Source organism: Saccopteryx leptura, chromosome 2 (assembly GCF_036850995.1).
Source record: "Saccopteryx leptura isolate mSacLep1 chromosome 2, mSacLep1_pri_phased_curated, whole genome shotgun sequence".
Lineage (NCBI taxonomy): Eukaryota > Metazoa > Chordata > Mammalia > Chiroptera > Emballonuridae > Saccopteryx > Saccopteryx leptura.
This window is the reverse complement of record NC_089504.1, coordinates 108,965,403-108,983,961: the sequence shown is the minus strand read 5'-3', so window position 1 is coordinate 108,983,961 and position 18,559 is coordinate 108,965,403. Positions and strand designations below refer to the sequence as shown.

At 35.5% G+C, this 18,559-nt stretch overlaps 1 protein-coding gene across 3 annotated transcripts in view; it reads left to right on the top strand.

Moving 5' to 3' along the window:
- NAV3 (neuron navigator 3) overlaps window positions 1-18,559 on the top strand; it is a 277,955-nt gene that overhangs the window by 27,773 nt on the left and 231,623 nt on the right. For all 3 annotated transcript variants that reach the window (XM_066368505.1, XM_066368504.1, XM_066368503.1), the window contains exons 3-4: window positions 4,501-4,573; window positions 6,939-7,122. In XM_066368505.1, coding sequence (XP_066224602.1) covers window positions 4,501-4,573; window positions 6,939-7,122 — 257 coding nt within the window. The remainder of the gene's footprint in view (window positions 1-4,500; window positions 4,574-6,938; window positions 7,123-18,559) is intronic.

The window sequence follows — 18,559 nt, the reverse complement described above, 5'->3', positions numbered from 1 at the left end:
TAAACTGATTTAGTTAAATCCTTGCAGAGACTTTGATTCTGAGAATAATTTTCTACTTTTTATCTTGTTAGCCATTGACTATAGTTATCCTCCCCAAAAAGAGCCACTGTAGACATGGCAATGCCTTCATCTTACTTAAGGCAGTGTTTTGAAATCTTGGATTACCATCTGTTATTAGATCCTAAAATCCATTAATGGTTTTTAACAATATGTAAGTAGATTAAACAGAAGATAAAGCATCACGGTGACTTCAATTTAGTAAGATTAACTATTGCTCCATAACACTTCAGGGGTCTCAAACTCGCGGCCCGCGGGCCGCATGCGGCCCGCCCACCAATTTTGTGCGGCCCGCAGACTAATCAAACTTCGTGGATTAGTCTGAGGGCCAGTCTGTGCCACACAAAATTGGTAGGCGGGCCGCGAGTTTGAGACCCCTGCATTATATGTATGCAAGTGCCTGTCGGATTGTGCTATTTAATGTATTTTTTGCTTTATAGTAAGGTCAAAATACCTCTGAGTACACAGTCAAAATTTTAGAAAATAATTTATTTATTAAGGTACACAATGTTATTCTAATTAAAATTTAACTCAGATTATTAGATGTTAAAATACAATTTGAAAATGATAGCTTATTTGGTATCTGATTCAAATAATAAGAAGAAAAATACAGTTGATTTCAATTAATTGTATCAATTTGATGGCAAAATCACTTTCATCTCTTTGTAATTACCAAAAAAGTTGAGAGGTTTTTAGTTCAAAGAACAACTGTGGTTTAATATTTCAATATTTCTTGAAATAAAAATAACCATTAACTAAAATAATTGTTATATAGTTATGAAGTCTAGCAGCTCTCTTCTAACTTCTAGTGGGATGCTGCTCCATTCATGAGTCCTTTAATAAAACCAATTAGATCTTTAAAAAAAGTCTTCTCAAATGATCTTAAACTATGCCTCACATCAAGAAGCTAATTTGCCTGACCAGGCGGTGGCGCAGTGGATAGAGCGTCAGACTGGGATGCGGAGAACCCAGGTTCGAGACCCTGAGGTCGTCAGCTTGAGCGTGGGCTCATCTGGCTTGAGCAAAAAGCTCACCAGCTTGGACCCAAGGTCGCTGGCTTGAGCAAGGGGTTACTCGGTCTGCTGAAGGCCCATGGTCAAGGCATATGTGGGAGAGCAATCAATGAACAACTAAGGTGTTACAACAGCAATGAAAAACTGATGATTGATGCTTCTCATCTCTCTCCGTACCTGTCTATCCCTATCTATCCCTCTCTCTGACTCTATCTCTGTTCTTGTATAAAAAAAAAAAAAAAAAAGAAGCTAATTATATAAATGGCTTTTAATAAGATTTCTCAAAGCCATTTTCTCTATTATAACGTTTTTGCTGTGTAGAAAGTATAGCATAGTACTGTCAGCTCCTGATATCCATGATTGAATTAGAGGACTGTCAGATTAAGTAAGGAAAGGGTATTCTTTTCCTAAGTGTTTTTTATTGCACTTTTACACTATTAGAAAATTAATTTTAGACCCTGGTTGGTTGGCTCAACAGTAGACTGTTGGCCTGGCATGTGGACATCCCAGGTTTGATTCCTGGTCAGGGCACACAGGAGAAATGACCATCTGCTTCTCAATCCTTCCCCCCCCCCTTTCCCCTCCCGCAGCCATGGCTAGATTGGTTCAAGTGCATCACCAAAGATGCTAAGAATGACTCCATGGAGCCTCCACCTCAGATGCTAAAAATAGCTCGGTTGTGAGCATGGCCCCAGATGGTTCGAGCATCAGCCCCAGATGGAGGTTGCTAGGTGGATCCTGGTCAGGAACATGTGGGAGTCAGTCTCTGTATCTCCCCTCCTCTCACTTGGAAAAAAGAAGAAAAAAAAGAAAGAAAATTAATTTTTCCAATAAGCATTGTTGAATAAATAAATAAAATTTAATAAATTAGGCTGTAATTATGATATTGAAAATTATGAATCCAAATACTTATTCTGTTGCCATTAGGTTACTACTGATGAAAAACTGATTTAACAATCTCCGATTGTTGGTGCTTATAGAGAGTGAGTGACTCTGAGGGCTGATGACAAAAGGTTGAATTCTCCTGATAAATGTGAAAGGAATGTAGAGCGTATTTTCAGTATGTTTTTCCTTTCCTTTATTAGGGCTCTTTTTTTCCCCCTTTCTAATTTATGGTGCTTATTGAGGGAGAGTTGTCTCTAATATCCACTCAAAACATCAGTTTATTATTTTATGCTGTTTAAATTATAGCCAAAATAGCTATTTACCAACTAAATTACAGACTCTACTTATTAATCTTTTCTGAGTCTTTCAGTAAAATAATCTGTGCATATATAATAAAAGGAAGTAAAATTTAGGCAATGATAGCCTATTAATAAATTATATATTTGCAGTAAATTATATATTGCTCACAAACATTAGGGGATATTTCAAAATGAATATGAAGCTATAAAATATCCCCTAATGTTTGTGAGCAGTATATATGTTTGGTCCAGAAATCTTACTTTCTCTAAAAGAAATATAATCTTTATAAAATTAACATCAGGACTATTTTGGCAAACATTTTTAAATGTTAAACTCAATTCCTTGTCTTAATAATAAGCCATAATAATTATTTGGCATGTTTCTTTTATATATCTTTCATGGACCTAAAAAAAAAAAGTTTAATCACTTTGGATAAATACAGTAGAACATCTTATTCACCTTATTTCTTCTTTTCTTTCCTTCCTTATATAATCTTAATTTCTAGGAGCAAAGTGAAATGTAAAGAAAGAAAAGAATTTAAAGTATAATTCAACACTGTAGCCTTACTGGATATTCAGATACTGATGGACAAAATAAGATTTGTTTGATCATGTTGTAGTCAGTGTCTTCAACTCTACTAAATTTCAAGTAGAATAATTGAAATAAAACCTACTTTGAAATGAATCAATTTAAAAATGAATTTTTCTCAAAGCAAATGTGTATACCTATGCTATGATCATTTTGAAGCAGAGATCATCTTATTGGACAACATTAATTTTAAACAAAATTACATTTAAAAAGGAACATAAATAATTGTCTATTTTATGAGGACAGATTATTTAATATTTTTTAAATTATTAATCAGTGAGAGGAGGGGAGGCAGAGAAACAGACTCTCACATGCATCCTGACCAGGATCCATGAGGCAAGCCCACTAGGGGGTGATGCTCTGCCCATCTGGGTGTTGCTCCCTTGCTCAGCAACCGAGCTCTTAGCACCTGAAGCAGAGGCCATGGAGCCATCCTCAGCCTCTGGGGCCAACTTGCTCCAATCAAGCCATGGCTGCAGGAGGAAAAATGAGAGACAGAGGAAGAGGTAAGAAAGGGAGGGTTGGAGAAGCAGATGGGCGCTTCTTCTATGTGCCCTGACAGGGAATTGAACGTGGGCTATCCATATGCCACACTGACGCTCCACCACTGAGCCAACTCGCCAAGGCTTCTTTTAATTTTTTAAGAGACATTTTGACCTTACTATAAAGCTAAACTAGAGAAGACGTTGCAGAACTCTGTATGTCCCCATGCATAGCTTTTGATGAAAATTTAATGAGACAGAAAACAATACCTTGCCAAGTATTAAGTTTAAATCGCCTATTTATTTTAAAATTTCAAGAATTACGTAATACCAAAAAAGCCCAGGGAGATGATTCATAAAGAACTAAAACTTTCTAGTTTTCTACATTCTTTTGTTATTTTTGTTTGTTTGTTTTTGTTTTTGTCTTTTGCTGTATAAATCATAGCCAATATTGAGATCAACCTGTGAATTAACATAAGTCAGTCATTTGTTTTGTTTTGTTTTGGTCAAGTTAAATCATTACAAGCTGATTATCATATTGAAACTATTTAAAACCATGGCAAAGGTTTATACTTATATTTAAATTGCAAAGTCAATACTTATACTTATTCAGAAAATTATTCAACTATAGCAATACAAATGCAGTGTTGTTGTTTTTTTAATTAAAGGTTTGCTGTAGTTTAGGATGAAAATATGCCTCATTCTGCTCATGTTGTATCAACCCTTTGTCCACCTTATTTATCTTAAGTCATACTTACCAAATAGAACAAGTTAAATATAAAATACTTACATCCTAATATTCCAAGACTCCCACAAGCAGCACTCTCCTCTGTATGATGATTTGGTTGAGACTCATTTGTGAAGGAGTCTCACTTGTGGATTGTAAAAATTGGGTTTTATGTTAAGTAGGTGGGTGGCTAATCTGTAAGCATGCCATTCTTGATCAGGCCTTTATGAATTGTGTGTTAGTGCCAAATTGGACAATGCAAGCTTTCTATTCATTTTGCAGTTAGCCAAAATAATTCCAGTTAAACTCTGGTAAAGATCTCTAGTATGAAATGAATGTAAAGTATTCAATTTTTTTTCTTTATCTTTCTCTCTGGTTTCTTTCCAGCTCATTTATTTATTTAAAAATAATCCTCTAAGTTGCTTTTTCACTGCTGTTCATGTTGCAGATTGAAAATGTTGATGTCTGCCTTAGTTTTCTAGCAGCCAGAGGTGTAAATGTCCAAGGTCTATCTGCTGAAGGTAAGAAAGAGCACAACTGTCAATGACACTCAGGTTTGTAAAAGATTTTTCCATGATGCAAGAAATAGAAGTTAATAGTACATATCTCCTCGATACACTAAAGGAAATGAGTAAAGATTGTAAACTAATCGAAACATAAATGTAATGGATTAATGTATGCTTTAATTAACTGCTCTTTACGTTACAGGATATTTGGGAGGGTGCAGATGAACAAAAAACATCTTGTGGTAGTACCAGTGTATAGTGTTTTTAGTCTTAACTAGAGGAATGGGTGGACAGATAATGCTTGCTAATTTATGGACCTAAATGCAGGTAATAATAGTAAAATTATTGCTCAAATATTTTATCAATAACATATATACAATATGATCAAGTTCAAATATTTAGTAATTTTTAAATATGCCAGGATGAGTTCTTAAATAATTAACATGAATAGTATTTAATAACGTATATGTAAAGGCTTTAAAGTCATTAAAGATTTGAAAGGTCATCACTAAAATTGAATATACAAAAGTAGACAAAGCCTGAACTAGTTCTGTCATTTTTTCCTGAATCTTTTTCTTCAAAATATATACTTAGGAAAAATTTCAAGTATTATTAACAAAAACAAATGCTAAAGTTATGAAACAGCAAGTCCTTTGACACTTGCATCAACAATAGCCATTTTAAATTAGAATATTATTTTTTATATAAAAAAGTCTGGTAGCTACTGTTAACACTTTGATCATTTACATTGATTGATGTTTCTACTGCAATTGATTTGCTCTGAAAAGGCTTTTTTTCTCACAAATACTACAAATATTAGACAATTTGAAGTTTTAAAAAATTTACTATCATTGGATAAAGAGGAATTGTGTGGCTTCTCAAACAGAATGAACATTTAGCAAAATTATTGACTTTTCCCAGTTTTTCTTCTACATTTAAATTTTCTTTTATTTTACATTTTCATTATATTTATATTTTAAAATGTACAATATTAAATAATATATTTAATGGTCAAAAAGCTTAGTCTCAAATCTTACTGATGGTTCTGTTACTTAGAATAAAATTTGGTAATATTCTCCAGGATAATATTTTACTTTCAAAGTGGTTCAAATCAAGCTAAAAATGCTAATATTTTATATAGATAAAAAATACTACTACATGTATATGTATATATAATCTTCCTTTTCACATGACATTCTTTATTAATATAAATATATTGATTTTTATTTATTTTCTGAAATATATGAATGCTCAAAATGACTTCCTAAAATAATTAAATATGTATAATAAAACAAGAACTAATTTTAAACTCTTTAAAATCTTTCAGGTTTATAGGAGAAAGTACTTTCTCACTATAGCCTCATTTTATGTGAATAACTCTATTGCATCATTTATATGACATTATAAACTATCAGAGAGCAATAATTCTAAATAGTTTGTCATTTGTTCCTAAAATCCAGAAAGGAGAAAAAAAGCCTTGACCTCACAGGAGGATGTATTTTATTGCCAATAGCAAGTTTTATTTAAGATATGATTATGGAGTCCATAGCCTTATTTCATCTCTTTTCTTAATTTTTAACTTATAACAAAAGTATAGTCTTAGATTATAACTTACATTGTGCATTTAATTTTTTAAATTAAATATTAGAAAAATTTACTCAGGAGATCCATGTGTTAGAATTTTTATTTGCATTTATTCAGTTATCTAAAGCCATGAGTAAGTTGATCTTTATTATTTATTGATATATACCATGAATTAAAAGCTTTAGACCACTAAAAAATGACACCTATGATGAACTCTCAACTTTTTGGAGTATATGTGGTGTATATATAGATCTATGTATTTTAATAAAGTGTCTGGCAGATGCTTCAGAAGGAATGTTGACTGCTATAAATTCTGTTGCTATTATGAGGTGTGCCCAACCCATTAGTATTTATAATAATGCAGGATAATGACATTTAAGTGGCTTTCTTTGTTCAGCTTATAGCCATCACTTTGTTGGTAACAGCTGTGTGTATTTGTGAGGAAAGCCCTGTGCTAAATCAAGTTATTAGCACAAGACAGAGAGCCAATCCAGTTCCAAGAAGAAGCTAACTCTAGAAAACTTGTAGTTCAGGGTCAGCAAAGAGCATCACTCAAGGAAACTTTATTTTCTGTACCCTCCATCCCTCCACTTTCTTCCTGAAATTCCAAGTGTTTGGATATGTTAGCATGTTTCAGAAATTCAGATATGCTTGAATCTGTGACCAAGAATATCAAGCCGCATTTCTATCTTCATAGATAGTCTAACGGCGTCTAGAATTTCATTTGTCAAAAAATAAAAATAAAAACCTCGTTCATGTCATAGGACACTGTTTTTCTGTTTTCCTTTTGATACAGAAATAAGAAATGGAAACCTGAAAGCCATCCTCGGGCTGTTTTTCAGTTTGTCTCGCTACAAGCAGCAACAGCACCATCAGCAGCAGTATTACCAGTCCTTGGTGGAACTTCAGCAGCGGGTCACTCACGCCTCTCCCCAGGCAGAAGCCAGTCAGGCCAAAACGCAACAAGATATGCAGTCCAGGTAAGGAAGGGGAAAGGGGAGATGTTTGAAACCAATGTGTAGATGAAATTTGTTTTTAAAAAATTGTTGTTTGTGACTTTTAAAGATATGTTTATGCAGTTCTATCAATGATGGGACTATTTGACTAATGTCATAGTAGTTAATACCACTTTTGGTTGGAGAAGCAACATGTGTCAGTTTTTTAGGTGAAGTATTTGTGTTTGTTTTCTCAATGTGATTATGGACTATATCTAAGTGTGTGAAATGTCTTCCTTGTTAAGTAATATGGCCAGTTATGTCCTTCTGCAAAGTACTGCCTTATTTAGAATACGCTATTGAATCCTATTCTCCAGTTGTGTAGGTATCTTTTGTTGATGCTTTTGATCAATTGAACCATAAATCTGTCAAGTATTTCAGGTTTGAAAAACATAGCAGTTTAAGTGTTGAGAAACATACTGCTTTTGATGTGTGTGTGTGTGTGTGTGTGTGAGAGAGAGAGAGAGAGAGAGAGAGAGAGAGAGAGAGAGTACACACATGTACAAGTTTGTCTGACTTGAGTCTCTTGGTGCATGTAGATACAGCCTGGGGTGGGTGCCAACAAATTATGGCTACTTCCCTTCCTCTTGCATTACAGTTTTTTAAATTTTATTTTGAATTATATTAGTCAGGCTTCAACCAGAGGAAAAGAACCAGTAAGAATAATATATTAAGAGATCTATTGTGAAGAATTATTTTACGTGTTCATGAGGACCAGCTAGGCAAGTCTGAAATCCTACAAGCTGCCTAGCAAGGACAGGCTGAAACTCACAGCATGAGCTGAAACTGCAGTGCACAGGAGGAATTTCTTCTCAAGGAATCCTCACTCCTGCTCTTTGAGACCTTTCAAGGGATGAATCAGACCCTTGATTATCCTCTAGGATAATCTCCTTACTTAAAGTCAACTGCTGGGGATTCTAACCACATCCACAAAATACTTTCACAGCAACAACGAGATTAGTGTTTGATTGAATGTGTGGGACTGAATAAACCTTGCCACGTTGACACAGCAAAAAATCATCACAGAGTGAAATTAAGTTAACAAGTTTCATGCAGAATGCTCATTTGTTCCTGATTGATGACCAGGGTATCAGGTAGTTGGCTCTATTGTATAAATAGTTATGATTATTTTTCTTAAGGAGGGGGAATGTAGAATATTGAAATACTCCTTATTGTCTTTAAAAATATGTACACATATCAAACATAGATATTTAACTTTTTCTGTCTGAGAAACTAAGCTTGAAACCTAATAACACTCAATTCACCTTGAATTTGTTTTTGGTAATTAACATTGACTCAGAATGTTAAAATGAAACTCCACAATACCTTCACAAACCACTCCCCACTTATTAAACAGTCAACAGTTCAGTCATCCATTTCTCTTTCATATGTCAACCAACTCTCTTTTTTTAAATTTTTTTACTCTTTCTTTTATTTCTTTTTTCTTTTTTTTTCTGAAGTGAGAAGCAGGGAGGTAGAGAGACAGACTCCCGCATGCACCCGACCGGGATCCACCCAGCAAGCCCACTAGGGGGCGATGCTCTGCCCATCTGGGGCATTGCTCTGTTGCAACCAGAGCCATTCTAGTGCCTGAGGTGGAGGCCATGGAGCCATCCTCAGTGCCTGGGCCAACTTTGCTCCAATAGAACCTTGGCTGTGGGAGAGGAAGAGAGAGAGAGAGAGAAAGGAGAGGGGAGAGTCAAGAAGCAGATGGGCACTTCTCCTGTGTGCCCTGGCTGGGAATCAAACCCGGAACTTTCATATGCCAGGCTGATGCCCTACCACTGAACCAACCGGTCAGGGCCTCAACTCTCTTCATGTTAACCAGTATCTCTTTCTCTATATAACCATGGAAACTCTATTCCCTTTGGCAGATTTTGCTAATTAGTTGATTGTTATATCAATAAAGAAAAATCACATTTTTACTGAAGATACAGAGATACTGCCAAGTCCCTGGAGTGATAAGGGATATATCTCACTACTCAATAATGCAGGTATGCTGCTGTTGAAGCTCAGCTTGGCTTCTGTGATGTCAAGCAGGAGTCAAAGTAGAAAATAAATTCTCTACAGTATGAGATTTTTGGATTTATTAAGAAGATAGAGGGAGAAAAAATGTTTTATTTTCTTTAAGGGGTGGGAGGTGGTTGCTAAAAAGAGAACTAGATTTTGAAAATTGCCAGAAATAATATTTCCTAGAGTTTGGTTTAAGCTACTTGAATTGCCAAAAAGCAAGAATAGTAGCTAAAAAATATAGGAAGTAAAGTGGCATTATATAAAGCATGTTGACTCTGGAAGTGACATGAAATATCATTTGTCATTGATTCCCCTTATTCTATTTTTGTATCTGCCATGGGTAATTTCTTGCCCAGAATTTCTTGGTGGTTATTACCATTTGGGAGAGATTTTTTTTTCTATTCTTGCTAGATATGCATGGCTGTTATGAAACTGTATTATATTTTTAAATATAGAGCTCTATATCAACATGGTATTTTTAAACCGTTTTGGGGCAAGCTGTCTTATTTTGTTCATTGCAAGTTTATGAAAAGTGTGTTTTCACCAGTGTTCTGTAAGGCTGAGTTAGACGCAGGTAAATTTCTTCTGATAAATTGAACTTAATTACTTCTTGCATTGATAATTAATTCAGTAAATGTAGAGTACTTGCTACACTAAAGGTAGTACTGACCCTGATATTGAGGAGTTCAATTACTAATTTTAATAAATGTATTATATATTTTGGAGAATACTGTATTTCAGACAATAATACTTATTTCCATTTGTATAGATTTGGTATAGTGAAACAGTCTGTGAATTATAATTTATGTGGACTTACATATAAAAATCAGTATATTTCAGCATTTTTTAACAGCCCTTACTGATAATATGCATAGGAAAGGAATATTTTGTCTAATACAACCAAGATAATTAACGTAGAAAAAGAATCCCACTGACATATTTATCTACATTTGCTTGAGATGTAAGTCATAAATCATGATTTATGAAGTCTTTTTATTGATTCCAAAGCTCTTTCCAAGTAAATAGTATAAATGATTAGTTGCTATATTATTTAGGATATTTAGCCAGAACATGCTCTTATATTTTTCTCTTTAGATTAATAAAAACATTAGGCTATATTGCTTCAATTCGATAGGTTTTAATATGTTCTCTTTGTCTATTTAAAATAAATAAGCATAACTGTATACAGTAAGAATTGCTAATTTGGTTTTGCTCTTTTGAAAATAACACCATATGTTTCAATCATTTTGAACATCTTTTATTTAACACAGGCATTTTGATCTAAAGATTAACAAGTAGAATAAAAGGTGAATCAAGAGAAATAGAATGTAGAGAACAAGCTGTCTTCTTCTAGTTCCCCAGCTCCCTCTCCACTTCTGTGGGTGTGTGTCTGCGAGTGTGTGTCTGTGAGTGTGTGTCTGCGGGTGTGTGTACAAACACGCAAGCATGCTGCGTGTGTGCGTCCTGCTCAAGGAGCAGCTAGAGCTCTATACTGGAATAAAACTGCCTACCCTTCACTCCAATTTCATAGCTTCCAAATTATGTGATCTTAGGCAACTTAGCCAACTTCTCTGTGTTTTAGGTTTTCATTTGTTAAAAGAAAATAAAAAATGGGCCAGATCACATTAGATTGTTTAGGGAGCTTGATGGGTCAGTATTTATGAAACACTTTGAACCAAACTGGCACATTTCACTTCTTTTCTCAAAGCCTTGAGATGATTTCAAATAGCCCAGGCTTGCTTCCATCTCAGAAAATGTGTGCTAGCTGATTCATTTGCCTAGAATGCCCCCACCATAGCTACTTAACTAAATCACCTTCTTCACCTCAACTGCTTAAGCGTTGCCTTTTAACAGATGTTTACCTTGACTGACTTTTAACACTACAGACAGCCCATTTTCACTCCTTATTGTAGTACTTCCCTATTGTAGTACTTTATTGTATGTTTCTTTTTTCCTATAGCTCTAACCACTCTCTAACCTACAATTTACTTATTATAACATCTTTCTTGTGTGTCTTGCTTTGCTCAGACAAGCCAAATCCAATAACTGATCTAGTATTTAGAAATGTTTCTAATTGGCAGCTACTAAAGCATAGTCTGCATTTTAAAAATATTTAAATTACATGCCATGGCTTGTTGGCTCAGTGATAGAGCATCAGCCCAGCTTGTGAAAGTCCTGGGTTCAATTCCCATTCAGAGCACACAGAAGAAGTGACCATGTGCTTCTCCACACCTTCCTCTTCTTTCTCTTTCTCTCTCTCTCTCTTCCCCTCCTGCAGCCATGGCTCAAATGGTTCGAGCAATTTGTTCCCAGGTGCTGAGGATGGCTCCATGGCTTCACCTCAGGCACTGAAATAGCTCTGCTGAGCAACAGAGCAGCATCTCCAGGTGGGCAGAGCATCACTGTGATGCCGGGTGGTCCCCAGTCAGTGTGCATGCAGGAGTTTGTATCTCTGCCTCCCTCTGCTGCTTCTCACTTTATATATATATATATATATACATACAATCCAACATGAATGTATTGACTTTAAGAAGTCCAGATTACTAATTTGTTTTGTTAGTTAACACAAAAAGTTACACTTGTCAATAAAATTTAATTTCACAAGGGGAATAAATTATTGAAAGTCAACATGCTTCTGTATTAATCCTGAAGTGGCCTTGTTTATGTGATTTAAATTGATGATATGTGAAGGCATTTTGTTCCTTGATCACCATTGTAGTACCTGTATTAAAATAAATGTGGGAAGATCCAAGATGGTATCAGAGTAGATAGATGTTATACTCATCTCCTCCCAGGACCAAACTGGAGTTACAACTAAATTTAAGAACAATCATCCTGAATAACCAACTCAAGACTAAATGAAGAGAAGTTTTATAACCAAGGATTCACAAAAGAAGCCACATTGAGATTGGTAGGAAGGACAGAGACATGAAAAGGGCTGGCCCTGATCCTATGAACCCTAGCTAAGGTTCTGGAGGGATATCTCAGCTGCAGGGGGAATTCCCCCTGAGAAGAGTGGACCTAAACCCCAAGCCAGGCTCCCTGGCCCAGAGCACCAGAGCTGAGAAGCGGTACCCACATAGCATTCAGCTGTGAAAAGCAGTGAGGTTTCTGTGTGCCAGAAAGAAACCAGAGACTCAAAGGCTCAGGCATCCTCTTAAAGGGCCACCTTGATAATCTTTGCAGCCACATACCCTGGGATGCAGCAGAGGCAAGGCTGAGCAGACTAGAGTTTCATGGGCAGAATCTAGGGTTTGTGATTCTGGGGAGACAGACAGGAGGACAGCTACTAAAATCCCTGTGCAGAGTCATTCTCCCATACTGCAGTTTTTATCTTTCTTGGTGGAGCGCTCTCCTCTGTGTAGCATCGATCTGCGGGGATGTATTTGTCCCACCATCTGGTCTCCCTCTTGCCCATCCAGTGTAGATTTGGCCATGTTGAGGAGTCAGTTTCCTTGGCCAGGTTGTAGAAGTCTGGACATACTTAAGGGGTAACAGTGGCTCAGTTTTCTTGCTTTGAGATGGGGCCCTTCTCCTCACTTCCCTGTGAATGTGGGTGGCAGTTCCCCCTCATGGGAAATTCAGTAGAACTGTCCTTTCGGCTGCCAGTAGACCCATTCTCCAGGCTCCATGCCCTTACCTGCTTCCTGCTAAGGTTGAGGAAAAATCCAGGACAAACTGAGACCTGTGACTCTGGGCTGGGGATCACACCCACCACCTTCCCTGAAGCCTGGCAAGCACTTCCGCCACAGGAGAGGGGCAAGAGGGTATGAGGATAAATAGTGATGGATGAAGACTTGACTTGGGAGGGTGAACACTCAACACAGTGTACAGAGATGTGTTGTATAATTGGGTATCTGAAATCTGTATAATTATGTTAACCAGTGCTGCCCAAACAAATTCAATTAAAAAATAAAAAGGTGGAACTCAAATTTAAATTTCTTAAATCCTTTTTATGGGGAAATATTTGGTTATTTTTGGATAAGGATTTTAAATTTTTTTCTTAAATTTTCCCACTGATTTGAAAGAGAGAGAGAGAGAGAGGAAGAGAGGAAGGCAGAGAATGTAGAGAGAGAAAGAGAGAAGCATCAATTCATTGTTTCATTTAGTTGTGTACTCATTGATTGCTTCTTGTATGTGCCCTGCCTGGGGGTTGAACCCATGACCTCTGGTGCACTGTGTAGAGGCTTTATCCACTGAGCCAACAATCCAGGGCCTGGAAAATAAAGATTTAATCAACAAGTTATCAATTTGCAACAATTTAATTATATTGCACATAAAACTTAGATTTTTCTCTATATCAGTGATCTCTAGAAGGTCATTGCATGGGTAAAGATTAAATATCTTGTATTACATAATGGTAAACATTCTATTCACATTTACTTCATACAAAAGATAAAACCAGTTTGTACTATCTTTCTATTTTGTTTTTTTTTTAAAGTTCTTTTTTTTATTTCATTTTATTTTTAATTTTTTTAAATAATTTTATTTTTTTAATGGGGCCATATCAATAAATCAGGATACATATATTCAAAGATAACATGTCCAGGTTATGTTGTCATTCAATTATGTTGCATACCCATCACCCAAAGTCAGATTGTCCTCTGTCACCTTCTATCTAGTTTTCTTTGTGCCCCTCCCCCTCCCACTTTCCCTCTCCCTCTCCCCCCTCCTCCAGTAACCACCACACTCTTATCAATGTCTCTTGGTCTCACTTTTATGTCTCACCTACGTATGGAATAATGCAGTTCCTGGTTTTTTCTGTTTACTTATTTCACTTCGTATAATGTTATCAAGATCCCAACATTTTGCGTAAATGATCCGATGTCATCATTTTTTATGGTTAAGTAGTATTCCATAGTGTATATGTGCCACATCTTCTTTATCCAGTCATCTATTGATGGGCTTTTTGGTTGTTTCCATGTCCTGGCCACTGTGAACAATGCTGCAATAAACATGGGGCTGCATGTGTCTTTACGTATCAAAGTTTCTGAGTTTTGGGGGTATATACCCAGTAGAGGGATTGTTGGGTCATAAGGTAGTTCTATTTTCAGTTTTTTGAGGAACCACCATACTTTCTTCCATAATGGTTGTACTACTTTACATTCCCACCAACAGTGGATGAGGGTTCCTTTTTCTCCACAGCCTCTCCAATATTTGCTATTACCTGTCTTGTTAATAATAGCTAATCTAACAGGTGTGAGGTGGTATCTCATTGCAGTTTTGATTTGCATTTCTCTAATAACTAAAGAAGATGAGCATCTTTTTATATATCTGTTGGCCATTTGCATTTCTTCCTGGGAAAAGTGTCTGTTCATGTCCTCTTCCCATTTTTTTCTTGGATTGTTTGTTTGTTGTTGAGTTTTATGAGTTCTTTGTATATTTTGGATATTAGGCCCTTATCTGAGCTGTTGTTTGAAAATATCATTTCCCATTTAGTTGGCTGTCTGTTTATTTTGTTGTCAGTTTCTCTTGCTGAGCAAAAACTTTTTAGTCTGATGTAGTCCCATTCATTTATCTTTGCCTTCACTTCTCTTGCCTTTGGAGTCAAATTCATAAAATGCTCTTTAAAACCCAGGTCCATGGGTTTAGTACCTATGTCTTCTTCTATGTACTTAATTGTTTCAGGTCTTATGTTTAGATCTTTGATTCATTTTGAGTTAATTTTAGTACAGGGGGACAAACTGTAGTCCAGTTTTATTCTTTTGCATGTGGCTTTCCAGTTTTCCCAGCACCATTTATTGAAGAGGCTTTCTTTTCTCCATTGTGTGTTGTTGGCCCCTTTATCAAAAATTATTTGATTATATATGTGGTTTTATTTCTGGGTTTTCTATTCTGTTCCATTGGTCTGAGTGTCTATTTTTCTGCCAATACCATGCTGTTTTGATTGTCATGGCCATATAATATAGTTTGAAGTCAGGTATTGTAATGCCCCAGCTTCATTCTTTTTATTTAGGATTGCTTTGGCTATTCAGGGCTTTTTATAGTTCCATATAAATCTGATAATTTTTTGCTCCATTTCTTTAAAAAATGTCATTGGAAGTTTGATGGGAATTGCATTAAATTTGTATATTGCTTTGGGTAATATGGCCATCTTGATTATATTTATTCTTCCTTACCAAGAACAAGGAATATTCTTCCATCTCATTATATCTTTTTCGATTTCCCTTAACAATGGTTTATAGTTTTCATTATATAAGTCCTTTACATTCTTTGTTATGTTTATTCCTAGGTATTTTATTTTTTTGTTGCAATTGTGAAGGGGATTATTCTTTTGAGTTCATTCTCAAATGTTTCATTGTTGGCATATAGAAAGGCTATTGACTTCTGTATGTTAATTTTGTATCCTGTGACCTTACTGTATTGGCGTATTGTTTCTAGTCGTCTTTTTGTGGTTTCTTTGGGGTTTTCGATGTATAGGATCATATCATCTGCAAAAAGTGATACCTTTACTTCTTCTTTTCCGATATGGATGCATTTTATTTCTTTGTCTTGTCTGATTGCTCTGGCTAGATCCTCTAGTACCACATTAAATAAGAGTGGAGAGAGTGGACAACCCTATCTTGTTCCTGATTTAAGGGGGAAAAGCCTTCAGTTTAGTGCCATTTAATATGATGTTAGCTGATGGTTTATCATATATGGCCTTTATCATGTTGAGATATTTTCCTTCTATACCCATTTTGTTGAGAGTCTTAAACATAAAATTGTGTTGTATTTTATCAAAAGCCTTTTCTGCGTCTATTGATAAGATCATGTGGTTTTTGTTCTTTGTTGGGTTGATATGGTGTATTAAGTTAACCGTTTTGCGTATGTTGAACCATCCTTGAGATTCTGGGATGAATCCCACTTGATCATGATGTATTATTTTTTTAATATGTTGTATTTGATTTGCTAGTATTTTGTTTAGTATTTTAGCATCTGTATTCATTAGAGATATTGGTCTGTAGTTTTCTTTTTTTGTGCCATCCTTGCCTGGTTTTGGTATGAGGGTTATGTTGGCCTCATAAAATGTGTTTGGAAGTATTGCTTCTTCTTCAATTTTTTGGAAGACTTTCAGTGGAATAGGAACCAAGTCTTCTTTGAATGTTTGATAAAATTCGCTGGTATAGCTGTCTAGGCCTGGACTTTTATTTTGGGGGAGGTTTTTAATAGGTTTTTCTATTTCTTCTCTACTAATAGGTCTCTTTAAGCTTTCTGCTTCTTCTTGAATCAGTCTAGGAAGGTTGTATTGTTCTAGGAATTTATCCATTTCTTCTAGGTTGTTGAATTTAGTGGCATAAAGTTTTCATAGTATTCTACAATAATTCTTTGTATATCTACGGTGTCCGTGGTGATTTCTCCTCTTTCATTTTGGATTTTGTTTATATGAGTTACTTCTCTTTTTTCCTTGGTAAGTCTTGCCACGGGTTTGTCAATTTTGTTGATCTTTTCAAAGAACCAGCTCTTTGTTCTATTAATTTTTTCTATACTTTTTCTGTTCTCTATTTCATTTATTTCTGCTCTGATTTTTATTATCTCCTTTCTTCAGCTGGTTTTGGGTTGTCTTTATTCTTCTTTTTCTAGTTCCTTAAGGTGTGAAGTTAAGTGGTTCACTTGGGCTCTCTCTTGTTTGTTCATATAGGCTTGAAGTGATATGAACTTCCCTCTTATTACTGCTTTTGCTGCATCCCATAGATTCTGATATGTCGTATTGTCATTTTCATTTGTCTGTATATATCTTTTGATCTCTGCACTTATTTCTTCTTTGACCCATTCATTTTTTAAAAGTATGTTGTTTAGTTTCCACATTTTTGTGGGATTTTTTTCCTCTTTTTTGCAGTTGAATTCTAGTTTCAAGGCTTTATGATCAGAAAATATGCTTGGTACAACTTCGATTTTTCTGAATTTGCTGATGTTGTTTTTGTGGCCCAACATATGGTCAATTCTTGAGAATGATCCATGTACACTGGAGAAAAATATATACTCAGTCACTTTGGGATGAAATGTCCTGTAGATGTCTATCATATCCAGGTGCTCTAGTGTTTTGTTTAAGGCCACTATATCTTTGTTGATTCTCTGTTTGGATGACCAATCTAGAGCCATCAGCGGTGTATTGAGATCTCCAAGTATGATTGTATTTTTGTCAGTTTTTGTTTTAAGGTCAATAAGTAGCTGTCTTATATATTTTGGTGCTCCTTGGTTTGGTGCATATATATTAAGAATTGTTATGTCTTCTTGATTCAGTGTCCCCTTAGCCATTATCAAATGGCCATTTTTGTCTCTGAGTACTTTTGCTGTCTTGTATTCAGCATTATCAGATATGAGTATTGCTACGCCTGCTTTTTTTTGGATGTTATTTGCTTGGAGTATTGTTTTCCAGCCTTTCACTTTGAATTTGTTTTTATCCTTGTTACTTAGATGAGTTTCCTGTAGGCAGCATACAGTTGGATTTTCTTTTTTAATTCATTCTGCTACTCTGTGCCTTTTTATTTGGGAGTTTAATCCGTTTACATTTAGTGTAATTATTGACACTTGTGAGTTTCCTATTGCCATTTCATAGATTGCTTTTCTGTTAGTTTTGTGTCTTGTTTGATCCTTCTCTTTTGTTTTTCTATCTTTTGTTTTTATTTGGTTGTATTCCATACATCTTTCCTCTGTTGCTATCTTTTTTAAATCATGTGCTTCTGTGGTGGTTTTTTCAATGGTGGTTACCTTAAAGTAATGAAAAGGGTTCCTACCCTGTTCATTGTAGTGCACTATTTTTTGAGTACTTTTGTACTCCATTGTCCTTTGCTACTGTTAATCTCCATCCTCTCCCCCCCCCCCTTTCTTTTTGTTGTTGTCACAGTTTAAATTTGGTTTTATTGTGTTCTTCTTGGAGCTTTTACTTTTGGCTTTGTTTGTTTTTGTTCTTTGTATCTGATTGGAGAACCCCCTTTAGTAATTCCTGGAGTGGGGGTTTTCTGATGATAAATTTCCTCATCTTTTCTGTATCTGTGAATGTTTTTATTTCTCCTTCATATTTGAAGGATAGCTTTGATGGGTATAGTATTCATGGCTGAAAGTTCCTCTCTTTCAGGACTTTAAATATTGGGTCCATTCTCTTCTAGCTTGTAGAGTTTCTGTTGAGAAATCAGATGATAATCTAATGGGCCTTCCTTTATATGTTCCTTCTTTTCCCTGGCTGCCTTGAGAATTATTTCTTTGCCATTGGTTTGTGCCAATTTCATTATGATGTGCCTTGGAGTAGGTTTGTTGAGGTTAAGAAAACTCAGAGTTCTGTTTGCTTCTTGAATTTGAGGCTTTAGTTCTTTCCACAGGCTTGGGAAGTTCTCATCTATTTATTTGAGTATGTTCTCCATTCCATTTTCTCTCTCTTCTCCCTCTGATATACCTATTATTCTTATGTTATTCTTTTTAATGAAGTCAG